At 42.4% G+C, this 13,140-nt stretch overlaps 1 protein-coding gene across 1 annotated transcript; it reads right to left on the bottom strand.

The window, feature by feature from the left end:
* Nucleotides 1-160: 160 nt before the first annotated feature.
* ddx6 (DEAD (Asp-Glu-Ala-Asp) box helicase 6) lies at nucleotides 161-13,140 on the bottom strand. Its single transcript, XM_061782412.1, has 14 exons — nucleotides 12,991-13,140; nucleotides 11,521-12,130; nucleotides 11,327-11,390; nucleotides 9,344-9,448; nucleotides 9,110-9,239; nucleotides 8,107-8,253; nucleotides 7,936-8,030; nucleotides 7,726-7,848; nucleotides 4,242-4,370; nucleotides 4,030-4,146; nucleotides 3,827-3,890; nucleotides 3,476-3,577; nucleotides 3,214-3,393; nucleotides 161-1,787 (listed from the first exon to the last, which is right to left on the bottom strand). The coding sequence occupies exons 2-13, from the start codon at nucleotides 11,712-11,714 to the stop codon at nucleotides 3,218-3,220; spliced, it is 1,446 nt and encodes a 481-aa protein (XP_061638396.1). The 5' UTR covers nucleotides 11,715-12,130; nucleotides 12,991-13,140; the 3' UTR covers nucleotides 161-1,787; nucleotides 3,214-3,217.

Raw genomic sequence — 13,140 nt, 5'->3', positions numbered from 1 at the left:
AGGGGCCAACATGAGATGCGAGCGAGCATGAGGAATTGCCGTTCCGACGCAACAAGGACACGAAGGGAACATTTTGAAACAATCTGTGTTGGTCAGAACGGTCAGAAGAGCATCTCGCCACGAGAGGGAACCCAAACTTCCCAAAAAGGCTCCGGGGAGCTTTTGTGCAAAATCAGGTTTTCATAAGGACGTATACCCAAACCCCACACATAAAACAAACAAGACACAAACAAAGGGCAGCAAAATATAAGCCAGTAACTCGGTATGAGTTTGCAGTCCAAGTCATTTAGTAATCCATCACAGCCATTCCCCTAACTCCCCCCCTCCCCCCATCTTAAGGACTCTTCACCAACATCTTCGTGCTGGCATGGCGGGTACAAAAAGCCGTCCGTGTTATTGCCTGAAATCAACTGTGTGCGTTATAAGTGCCAACCTGGCCCGGGTTATTTTTGTGTTGTTTTTGTTTTTTGTTTTTTTAAAACGTCTCCGCGCAGAGAGTGACTTCCTGCTACATTTTTCTTCCAGGTAGGATGAGTCACTTGGATGCTTTTCTACTCGACATTCTTGTTTAAATCAAAATGGCTGCCTTCTTCCTCCTCGTATAACTATATGTAACAGGCCAAGGGAAAAACAAAGCATCCGCCAAGGAAAGCTGCACTGCAGCGAGTCGGACGATGTGATCCGATCGTCACGTTGAGGCTGGCAAAAGATCGCATGACTAATCAATTTAAATGCAACTTTCAAATGACACTTGGCCTCAATGACACTTCATGCAAAGAGGTCTTTTGCTTTAGAATTCTAAATTCTGGCATTTCTAAAATTATAAATAAACTCACAGGCCAATAGGCAGTAATCAAAGTCTCCAGTGCCAACAAGTATGTGTGGGGAGGCTTGGTATTGTGTTGCCAACCAGCCTTGTCATTAACTTGTCTAAAACAATCTTAAAATGAAGGTATTTACACAGGCTCACAGAGTTAAACACGGCCATCCATAGGAAGGTGAGCAAGGAGGGAGCGGAACAAAAAAAAACAAAACAAAAAATGAATTTAAAATAAAAAACTCCACTGGTTAAGGAATCCTCAAAACTCAATTTGTTGACTGGCTGCACCATCATCCAAGTTTTGTTCGGCTGCCACTGAAGACAAGAGGAAAGTGTAGGGCTCTTCTCGAAGCAAATTTTTCTTAACTCAAAAAACGAACAGTCTGGCTTTCTTGGTGTAGTTAAAATAATAAAAAAACAAACAAAAACAAAAAAACTCCAGCATCTCTGTTCACGGGGGGATCCAAGTTTGTCTTGCAATGTTAAGCCAGACTGAAGCGCAGCAGGCCCCCGGACGAGCAGAAATGAAAAAGTGGTTATGATTGATGACGACGAGGGTTATTACTTCACAACGAGTTGGACTGCTTCTTAAGGCACTTCATACAAAATGGCTCCAAAACAAGAACAAAAATGGCAGATGGAGGTTCATTTTTTTGGAAGTGGGGCTATGTGGGTGCTGGCTTCGAGTTGGACAAAGAGTCACCTCTGCATGTCGGGATATGCCTTCCATTTGGTCCCGCACTTTCCTCTTTGGGAGGGGACATGGTAGGAAGGAGTGTCTTCAGTGGAAGCAGTGCAGCATTGAGCCCCATGAAAAGGGAAATGAGTTCTTCCAAAATGCATCTGACAAAGTTCGCATTCCCGATGAAGGCAATAAAAAATAAAAATAAAAAAAGACTCCATATGTTAAAGGGGGAAAAAAATACAAGTTGGGGTGGGTCCAAAGGGGAATGGAGGATGGACTGATCTGTGAATGACAAGAAAAAGTTAAGATTGTAGTCTACTGCATGTCTGTTGACTAAGGCATAAGAGTTAAGTGTGCTGAGACCACTATTTTTTTTTTAAATCCCAAAACAAGTACAAGTACTTGCATTTGAGTACTCATGAAAACTAAAAGCTCAATATTTGGTGGACAAACGTCCTTATGGGAGAGAAAGAAAAAAAAAGTCAAACGGGGTACACAGGCCAAATTCAAGCGTTTCCCTTCACTTGCGAAAGCTCGATCCGCCTGAGCGATTATTCTGTGATTTGTTTTTTGTTAGGAGCCTTTTGCCAATGTTTGAGCCAAAAATTTAAAATGAACATTTTCACGGCACACCATACAAGTCAAATTTCCTTACAAATGTACATATTCTGTGGTATGAATGGCAACAGCTGCATATAAAACTAATTGTACCTTCTGCCATCTAGTCGACGAGAATAAAGTTTTTGTGGCTGTCAATATGTTGCTGGCATAAACTGATAAAAGAGACATTTGTTGTCAATTTTCAGACCATTATCTGGAATTTACAGTTTATAAAAAAAAAAAAAAAAAAGTCATCATTCTCACCAGGTTGGCAGGCAAGTTGATCACCTCATTTTTAATTGAATGTACATTCCAATAAATACATAGCCTGCCTTCAAGTGAAATTTAATTTAATAAGGCACACCTGATCTCATGGTCAGGAATCACTGTTTAGGGAAACAGTTTTTTCTATTTGATCTACTTGAAAAATGGTCAACGCCGACAATCCTTTATGTTAAACCTGTTCAATATACACTGTGGCAATTCCTTGTGTGTGGTCAACACTGAGTTGGCTGAGCCACACAGTGACATGAAACAACAGTAGCTGATCAGGAAGCTTGCTAGCGCTATTGCCAGACAAATACAGGAGCAAGTGGCTGTGTTGACTGTACAACGTATAACAAATAATCCATAACTGGGAAAAAATGACAAGAGGAGTTTGCAATGGCCTGCATATTCATGGTTTACAATTCATAAATTCACCTAGTCAAGATTGTGGAACCTAATTGTTATTTGCATTTTTCGCACTCTCTCTCCAACTGGCTAAAATGCCACCAAATTACACCAAAGCCCTATCTAAATAGAAACGGCATCAAGGAAGTATGTTGAAGTGATGCATTTTGACTGCTTTGAATGTCCGGGAAGGGCAAAATTTAGCCTGGGTTGTAGCAGGTTAAGTATTCGACACTTGTGCATGAACACGCACACTTCGGCTGCATTTTCCCCCCCAAAATAAATTATCTTTAAGTCATTTATTTTTAGGGAACTGTTGTAAGATGAATTTGAAATGATATTTCGTAACAGCGAAACCTTGAATGTCGGGACTGCCGTAAAACAAGGACCCCATGAGTTGGTATTGGTGGCGGGAGTGGACCATGCGTGTACTCACTGGCTCATGGCTTAACTTCTTCGCCACTCTCACTGTGGTACTCTGCCACATACAAGCTCTTGTCGATGATGCCGGGGATGGGCTTGATCTCTGTTCCCAACTGTTCTTCAATGCCTTTCAGGTTGAAGCGATCATCATATGTGATCAGGTTGATGGCCAGACCCAAGTGTCCAAATCGGCCTGGGTGATGAGGTTGAGCATTATGCATTTATTTATTTATTTTCATAGCTAAATAAGGTGAAGGCTACAAGACAGTCCTCACCAGATCTGCCAATGCGATGAAGGTACGTCTCTCCCAGCTTCGGGAAGTCAAAGTTGATTACAACATTCACAGCTTGAATGTCTATTCCTCTTGTGAAGAGGTCTGAAAGAAAAAGACTGGACATTAGTCGAAGTAAAAAGCAAACATTTGGCCAGCTAAAGTGCTTTATGCCTATCAAAAACTATGAGGCACACAATGAAAAGTGACCGTGGAGGTTGGGGGTAGCCAACAACAAGAACACTAGCATGTTCTGGCTTGTTAGCTGAGAGTAGAAAACTCAAACTAGCAAACTTTCTAAAGTTGCCTTCAACTCGTTTTGAAAAACACGTTTACATCATTCAAGAGACTTACCAGTGCAGACGAGATTTCGACAGAGACCATTTCGGAAGTCATGGAACACACGGTTGCGATGTTCCTGGAGACAAAGAAGAATTGAACACAAAACTAAAACTTCGCTTTAGGCAACAATGCAAAGCCTGTCTGACTAACAAGTTTCAACAGAGGCATCAGTTCACAACAATTGTACACGGGGACAGACAGAACTGCATCCCGACCTGTCTCATCTTGGCATGAATGTAGAAACACGAGTAACCGAGCTGGGAGATCTTCTTGGCAAGGAGCTCCACTCTCTGAGAGGAGTTGCAGAAGATTATAGACTGGTTGATCTGGAGCTAGAAGACAAGTGACATACAGTTGTTACATTCTAATTATTTGATTTTATATATTTTTTTTAAATGTTGCATCAAACCAGAAAAGTCCATCTTACCCTGGAGAACAAGGTGTTGAGGCAATGAACTTTTTGCCTTTCGGTGACGTAGGCGTAATACTGAGTCACCCCCTTCAATGTGAGCTCCTCCATGAGGTTGATCTCATAGGGCTTCTGCAGGTGCGAATTCTACAACCACAGTGAAAACTGGTTTGTAATAGCAGCAGCATGAGATGGCAAATTCAAGACCCTGGAAAATTATATATTTCTAAATACATTAAATATGGTTGAAATGCTGAAAACATGCCAAGCCTGAGAACTACTTAGTTCTGAATTGTAGAGAGAGTGAAATCTCGTGTTAACAGTGCCAGAACCAACAGACGCCAGATTTCAAGGGCAGAAATTTTAGTGTCCGGCTGGAACTCAAAACACCTGAGAGCAAAGTCCGTTAGTTCCAGAATTGCTATTATTTATTAGTGCAATCAACAGACGAGACTGGTCCGTGTAGTTCCGGGAATAGCTGCTGCAGTTTACTTGAGCACTCACTCACACGCACGCACCTCAAACCTTCTGTGTTCTCCTTTTTGTCAAACTCTTCACTATGGCAACCAATTGTAATGGAGGTGAGAAAACTAATATCACTAACCTTAGCATTGGTGACAACCTAGAATTTAAGAGGTTGAGCGTCAGGAGTTTCCATGGCCAAAGTATGTGAGGAATGCGGGGTGAAAAACAAAACTAAGTGACATGTAGGAGTAAGGAAAAAAACAAGCTTTTACAGTAAAGTTCGATGTGGACCCTACCAAAGATAAAAAGGTGTTGTGCATAGGATTAAACGTCTCATATTTTGGCTATTTAGACCTCCATAGAGTAAAAATTTATTTATACAAGTGTCAATTTCATTTTTACTTTTTTTTTTTTTTTTTTTTAAACAACAACTCTGTTTTGTCACACAAGTGTCCAGAGAAGCCCCCTCTGACAGCTGACCCAGTTTTGTATCCGTCAATCCATCCATCCATCCATTTTCTACCGCTTATCCGATGTCAGGTCGCAGGGGCAGTAGCTTTAGCAGGGAAGCCCAGATTTCCCTCTCCCCAGCCACTTCATCCACTCTTCCGGGGGGATCCCGAGGCAATCCCAGGCCAGCCGAAAGACGTAGTCTCTCCAGCGTGTCCTGGGCCGTCCCCGGGGTCTCCTCCCAGTGGCATGACATGCACGCAGCACCTCACCAGGGAGGAGTCCGGGAGGCATCCGAATCAGATGCCCCAGCCACCTCATCTGGCTCCTCTCGATGTGGAGGAGGAGCGGCTCTACTCAGAGATCCTCCCGGATGACCGAGCTTCTCACCCACTCTCTAAGGGAGAGCCCAGACACCCTGCGGAGGAAACTAATTTCGGCCGCTTGTATCCGGCCACAGCTCGTGGCCATAGGTGAGGGTAGGAACATAGATCGACCGGTAAATTGAGAACTTCGCCTTAGCTCCTCCTTTACCGCAACAGACCGATACAAAGTCTACATAGATCGACCGGTAAATTGAGAGCTTCGCCTTTCGGCTTACCTCCTCCGTTACCACAACGGACCGATACAAAGTCTGCATCACTGCAGACGCTGCACAGATCCACCTGTCGATCTCCCATTCCATTCTTCCCTCACTCGTGAACAAGACCCCAAGATACTTGAACTCCTCCACTTCGGGCTGGATCTCATCCCCGACCTGGAGAGGGCACACCACTCTTTTCCGAATGAGGACCATGGTCTCAGATTTGGAGGTGCTGATTCTCATCCCAGCCGCGTCACACTCGGCTGCGAACCACTCCAGTGTGAGTTTGAGATCACGGCTTGATGAAGCCAACAGAACCACATCATCTCCAAAACGCAGAGATGCAATACTGAGGCCACCAAACCGGACACCGGCTCACAACGTCCCGAGTCGAGGTCAGCAGCGCCTCATCCCCACTATACACAGTGTTGATGGTGCACTGCTTCCACCTCCTGAGACGCCGGATGGTGGACCAGAATTTCCTCGAAGCTGTCCGGAAGTCTTTCTCCATGGCCTCACCGAACTCCTCCCATTCCAGAGTTTTTGCTTCAGCGACCACCAAAGCTCCATTCCGCTTGGCCGGCCGGTACCCATCAGCTGCCTCAGGAGTCCCACAGGCCAAAAAGGCTTGATAGGACTCCTTCAGCTTGACGGCATCCACCAACGGGTTCGAGGATTTCCACCACGATAGGCACAGACCACCTTATGACCACAGCTCCGGTCGGCCGCCTCAGCAATGGAGGTGCGGAACATGGTCCACTCTGACTCCCCCCGCCTCCCCCGGAACATTAGCAAAGTTCTGTCGGAGGTGGGAGTTGAAACTCCTGACAGGGGATTCTGCCAGACGTTCCCAGCAGACCCTCACAATACGTTTGGGCCTGCCACGTTGGACCGGCATCTTCGCCCACCATCGGAGACAACTCATCACCAGGTGGTGATCAGGAGACAGCTCCGCCCCTCTCTTCACCCGAGTGTCCAAGACATGCGGCTGCAAGTCCGATGACACGACCAACAAAGTCGATCATCGAACTGCAACCTAAGGTGTCCTGGTGCCAAGTGCACGTGTGGACACCCTTATGCTTTGACATGGTGTTCGTTATGGACAATCCATGATGAGCACAGAAGTCCAATAACAGAACACCGCTCAGGCTCTGATCGGTGGGGGCGTTCCTCCCAATCACGTCCTTCCACGTTTCACTGTCATTGCCCACGTGAGCATTGAAGTCCCCCAGCCAAGTAAAACCAAAGCCAAGTACGCACTTGGACTTTCTCGCATGAGTAGGCCCTACCCCACTATAAAAGGACAAAGAGGTTTCATTCTGTCAGTGGCTAATCCATGTAATTGCAAGTTACTTAGTAATAATAAATTGGCCCATTTCTACCAATAAAGCATACAGTTGGTTACCAAGCTAGCTACCAAGCTAGATAGATGGATAGCTAGCTACCAAGCTACATAGATAGATAGCTAGCTAGCTAGCTACCAAGCTACATAGATAGATAGCTACCAAGCTAGATAGATAGATAGATAGCTAGCTAGCTAGCTAGCTAGATAGATAGATAGATAGATAGATAGCTAGATAGATAGATGTGGAACAACCTGTCTGCGAGACAGCTAGCTCAGCTAAAGTATGAGGCAGAGCAACAATCGCCCGGCCATTTGGCCCCAGGTACAAAGAGAATGAATAAACCTTTTTTGTGTTTAGGTATGTTTTTATACGTTGAACACATGCATGAGGCGTATTTAAAGGCTTAACCTAATAAAAAGTAGCCTCACTCTATATCATATCACAGGTCAGAAGCATAACTCCCACGATGAACAGGGATTATTGTACTGCTCGATTTTTTTTCTGCAGCGGCTGACTAACAACTACTAATCCTATGTATATGCTTGGGAAATAAAATTATGTAATATAAAACATAGTAAAGAACCCCTGCTTTTTATTTTCAAAAGAACCCCGTGGTACGCACTTGTAAATTCAATAAGACTAACATTCGAAAACATACCATAAACTTCTGGACGCTTAGGGGAAAGGTAGCAGAGTAAAGCAAAATCTGTCTCTGTTTGGAGAGGAAGCCCAGAATCTCTTCCATCATGACCACAAAGTCCTGAGACAGGAGTTTGTCAGCCTGTTGGCAAATGAGACAAAGAACAGAGTTGGGGGGTGGGGGACGGGACTAATGCAGCCTGACAGAAAAATTAAGAGCACATCCCACCTCATCAAGAACAATCATCTGCACTTGACTGACTTTGGCCACTCCTTTCTTGATGAGGTCTAAAATCCTCCCTGGAGTGGCAATGACCACATGAACTGGGAAAGAAATCAAAAACCATTTTAAGCTGATACAAATAGTCAGCAGAAGTCTCATCCAGGTGTTAAGTGTTACCCGTTTCATCCAGTCTCATGATGTCATCGCGTAGGTTGGTTCCACCCGTGGTTGCCATCACCTTCACGCCCCCCATGTGTTTGCTGACCTGGATACATATTTGGCTTACCTGCAGAGCCAGTTCTCTGGTGGGCACTATGACCAATGCTGGGGGTAGGAGGGGACAAAAGAGTAAAAGTCATATGCTGATTCAGCATCATTATCTCACAGTACAGTATGGGTGGGCAAACATTTGTGCTAAAGGCCCTTTTTATTTAAAAAAAACTGACAGATGGGTCAGGTCATTAAAAGCTTTGAAGAAGCTTAAGTTAGGTAGTTTAACTTAAACTACACACAGTCAAACATATGCATAATTTTGATTATAGCCAAAAAAAAAAAAAAAAAAAAATACACCATCTCTAGAAAATAAAATGCAAATGATTTTTAATATTAGTAGTTAGGCAGGGATTCGCCCACTGGAAAGTATTTTCTCACTAACTTATTGCGATGTACCTGTAGTTCTTAAAGTAATTTATGCTCATGACGCATTTTATATATAAATAAAATAAAATTCAAATTAACTAGATTGTTCATAATACGTTTTTAAATTGCATTTGGAAAAAAAAAATCTAAACAACAGTATTTACCCACAAGACATTTAACGAGAAATGAATAATGAATTTTAATTTACCAATTTAAGGAACAGCAATGCTAAATTTTAAATTAAAAAAATTAATAAATATCCTTATTTTAATAAAATACTTGAAGCCAAATTATTTTGTCATATATGAGTCATAAACTAAATGTTGAAAATCAAAAGAAAAAAATTACACTTAACAGATTTAAGTAAAAAAAATGAAAATGCATTTTAATTAACCAGTATTGGATGGGCGCCTAAAGTAATTAATATTAAAGGACTTGACAATGTAAACACTGTGTGCCAGATGAATGGAACCAAGTGGGCCTGAGGCGGCCCCTGGGCAATACATTGCCCACCCTTGTGACAGTGTATAGAGATGCTCACCTTGTATGTAGTCCCTCTTCAGGTCAATGCGTTCAAGTAAGGGAATGAGGTAGGCTCCACTCTTCCCTGTGCCGTTCTTGGCTCTGGCCAAGATATCCCTCCCCGACAACGCGATGGGAATGCTTTCCTCCTACGAGCAGCAGTGGTAAGGGATACTTTGATTTCCTCACCATTGTGACATGACACTGGCATCAGCAGAGATAACATCAAACATTTGCGCAAGAGGAAACGCACCTGGATGGGAGACGGCTTTTCCCAGCCCATCTCAAAGATGCCCATAAGCAGCTCCCTCTTGAGGCAGTAATCTTCAAACTCGTTGCCTTTTGTCGCCGTCACATCCTGTGAGGCACAGTAAACATGATCACCTGTAACTGGAAGCTTTTCAGATCATTAGTTTAACAATTAAGTAATACACCTCAAAAATGCGCTTCACTATTCATAAATTCACCTACTGGTGTTTTCCCCCCCAATTCTCTTTCAGAAAAACCTTAACTACCAAAGCCGTCTAGACAGGAGTTGGTGTCAAGGAAGTATAATGAAGTTATGCATATCGGCAGAGGCAAGCTTTTTATGTCTGGGAGGAGCTAAATTTAGCCTGGGTTGTTAGTGGAAGTCACAATTTTCTAAATAAAAAAAAAACATTTTTAATGGTATTGTAAGAGGTTAAATTGGCAGTACTTGTGGTATACTTACAGATTGAACTTAAAACTGTTTAGGCAATAAAAACAAACTAGCAGAACATCAGTTACTTGCCGTTTTTAGCCATTAGCGGCAGAATCGGTACCCCACCACGCAATTACCATGTGATTGTTGAAATGAAAATTCTTGGCTGAAACCAAAAACCAAAAATGAAGAAACCAAGGCCAAAAACCGAAGGAAATCATTATGCCAATTATTAGTAAAATTGCATTTACGGTTATGACTGCAGAACTGCCAACCTATAGAAATTCACTTCTGCAACAGTTGCTCTCAATTTCCATATTTTTTTGTTATAGATTATGTCAAGAACATTACCACGGGACAAGAATTCTGAATACTGTTCAATGGAAAAAATTTCACTGTATAACTAATCGTTAAATTACAGCTTCAATATGTTATTTTTATGTATTGCATCAACCTTGTAATGGCAGTTGCAGCCTTAACCAAAGTATAAGAGACCACAACGTGCCATCTGCAAAACTGTCTATGGCTTAGACATTTACCGATTTTGTTTTCAACCGTAGTAAAAGAAAGTCTCAAATCGGATCAAGTAAAATTAAAATGCACTATTTTGCAAACAAACAATATTGCAGTTTGGAAAGTTTACGCACAGACAATGGTTTGTTTATTTTGTGCAATATACTTTTAAAAAAGTCTTCTCGTGTGCTATTTTTGCATTTCCTGTATACACTATTGCTGTTGAAACAATGCAAATTTCCCCAATGTGGGACTAATAAAGGTTATCTTATGAATATTTATTATATTAATATATTTTGAACCATATAGGCCCTGTTCTCAGGTGATATACATGGTAACGTACTAATTCATTAACTTTTCAGACAGTGTCTTGTGTATTTTCTTGCCTGCTATTTTGCTGTTCAAAGTTGGTTACTATCCACTATAACGCAATTCCAGCCAGACCTATGTGACAAGTGTACTGTATCACCCAATCACTTATTTCGGTGTTTCGCGACGTCACAATAGCTTAGCAATTACCAGCATGCTTTTCCATCATTCTCCTGTTAATTACTCCTTATCCTCCCTTCGTGATACTTTCCAGAGTGTAGCTTATTCGCCACCATGGATGTGATTAGTAGTTACTAATGCTGCGTTGACACCATACACAAAGTAAATATTCACCTACACAGTTCTGCATCATGTTAGCAGTGTTAGCTAGCCAAAGTGGACGCACCATTTAAAGGGAGAAGAAAAAATAAATAAATAAAAAAAACGAACAATATAGTTTACACAACTGCACGTTGGATGCGTTTTTTTGCTTGCATCAGCACAACATCCTGTTTCGGCTTTTGGGTAATTTACAGCCAAAATTTTTGGGTGCATCCCTACCATTCCCACTGTCAAATTTATTATGGGGATAAGATTGCTTTGAAATTCATATGGACATTGACTTTAATCATGTTTACAATATTTTAGGGAGATTTATTAAGAACATCCGTCTATTCCAAGTTTTAAGATTACCAACATTACCCCCCCCCAAAAAAAAAAAATTGTACAAACCGAAGTTCTCATCCTCATGTCCTTTGGGGGCAATTTCAAATTTTTCTTCCAGTCATCTCCAGGCCTGTAAAAGTCCAAACTCATGAGAAATTTAAAAATAAATAAATAAATAAACATTTTAAAAATCACATAACACCACAGATGTCTGTCATGTTACAGAACTCTCCCGCTGTGTTTGTCACCACGCAACTTACTTGATGACAGAGTTAGTCGCAGGAGCAGTTAGGGGTTTGCCATTAATTGTGCCTTTCATCTGATTTAGCGGCTGTTGCTGGAGGCCTCCGCCGCCGCCACCCGGCGCTCCGGTCGGCTTCACTGAGCCCCGAAGTTGTCCATTCTGGTTCGACAAGCCCAAGATGACCGGGTTCTCCGTCCTGGCAGTGCTCATGTTTCCTCCTTAGCGTCTCAGTCCAACAACGATGAACCTCAAGTGGGGAGTGAATCCACTCAGCTGGAAACACTCACAAAAGTAGTCCTTCCCTCTCAGGGATGTGTTTTCTATACAATGTGTCCAAATATTTATCCCTGCCTCTAACTACACAATGTTGCCATTTGTGGGACATGAAGCAAAAAAAATAAATAAATAATAAAAAATCCCTTTCATGTTTTTGAACAGATTTCTGTTGGGAATAGAGGCTTAATAAGCAGTTCGGTTTTAGCAAGTGTGGCGCTTGACAGCAGGTGTCTGGAATCCAAACTCTGGGAGGGATTAGCTGGCTTCTCAAGGACTGGTCGACTTGTTAGAGCTGGCCATCTCCGGTAGCTCCGAGCCGCTGCGTCCTCAACAGTGGATTTATACAAACCCTGAAGCACAAAAGCACTCAGTCAGACTGCAAATAAACCAAAAGTCAATTGTGTGCGAAGGAATGCTTTTTTGAATTTCGATGTGTCTCAGACAACTGCAAATGGGCCATAACCTGTAAAATCTGTTAAATATGTATGTCGAACTAGCTGGTGGAGCGTTCGGTTCGGATAGTTAAAATCCAATGACGAAGGAGCGGCTGCACAATTTAAATCAACCATGCAAAACTCTGCCTCGACAAAAACTATTTCTAAAATCGAAACTCTACAATTAAAATTTGTTGTTTTTTACCCCCAGTACAAGGTCTCTAGCTGTGATAAATGCCCTAAAGTTAGCAGCTAGCGGCTGCGAAGCCCTCATGTAGTTTGGGGGAAGAAAATACACAGTCACGCACATTAAGACTTTAACTGTAATAGTTGAATATATCACAGACAACGCTAAACGGGAATTTGCCAGTTAACGGTATTAAAAATTGTTTAGCTGGACGAGAGTGGGGATAGCCTGGCTAACCTTTTAATAAACGATGACGTAGTAACGACTAGCACGAGAAAATTTGCTTCGCGTTTTGGGGTCGTCGCCGTAAAACGAACATTTAAAAAAAAAAAACTATTTTCAACATTAAGTCGACATTTTTGTGTTGTGAGGTGTCGGTCGGTGTCACCGTTCTGCGTTTTTTGTCCTTTTCAATTTCAACAACACTGAGATTCAACGTCGACGAGTTAGCTTCCTAGCTACTCGTCAACGCTAGCTTGCTGGCTAACGACGGCTAAATACGGCAAAAAATGTTCCCGAGCAAACGACTCAGGTGTCAAGGGGAGGATTAAACACACAAACACGATGTCAGAGTCGAGACGCGTGTTACCTCAGTAAGCGAAGAAAATCGTCTTTTGTTTTTCAACATATATTTTTAAGCTGTGTCAATTTGTAGCTGACTAAGCCGAGAGCACGAATGAGGCTTCTTCTCATCCGAACCTTCAAGATGGCTTCCGATCGTATTTGAGCCCGCCTCCCA

This window comes from Phyllopteryx taeniolatus, chromosome 8, assembly GCF_024500385.1.
Source record: "Phyllopteryx taeniolatus isolate TA_2022b chromosome 8, UOR_Ptae_1.2, whole genome shotgun sequence".
NCBI classification, from domain to species: domain Eukaryota; kingdom Metazoa; phylum Chordata; class Actinopteri; order Syngnathiformes; family Syngnathidae; genus Phyllopteryx; species Phyllopteryx taeniolatus.
The sequence above is the reverse complement of the archived record's forward strand: the minus strand, read 5'-3'. Positions and strand labels throughout refer to the sequence as shown.

What these genes read in the sequence shown, in the direction of transcription:
- ddx6 (XM_061782412.1), bottom strand. Translation starts at nt 11,714, where the DNA reads ATGAGCACTGCCAGGACGGAGAACCCGGTCATCTTGGGCTTGTCGAAC. An exon ending in TAAGCGTCCAGAAGTTTATG is followed by an intron (nt 4,371 to 7,725) that starts GTATGTTTTCGA and finishes CTGTGGTTGTAG; the next exon opens with AATTCGCACCTGCAGAAGCC. An exon ending in TTCATGCCAAGATGAGACAG is followed by an intron (nt 3,891 to 4,029) that starts GTCGGGATGCAG and finishes CTTTGTCTCCAG; the next exon opens with GAACATCGCAACCGTGTGTT.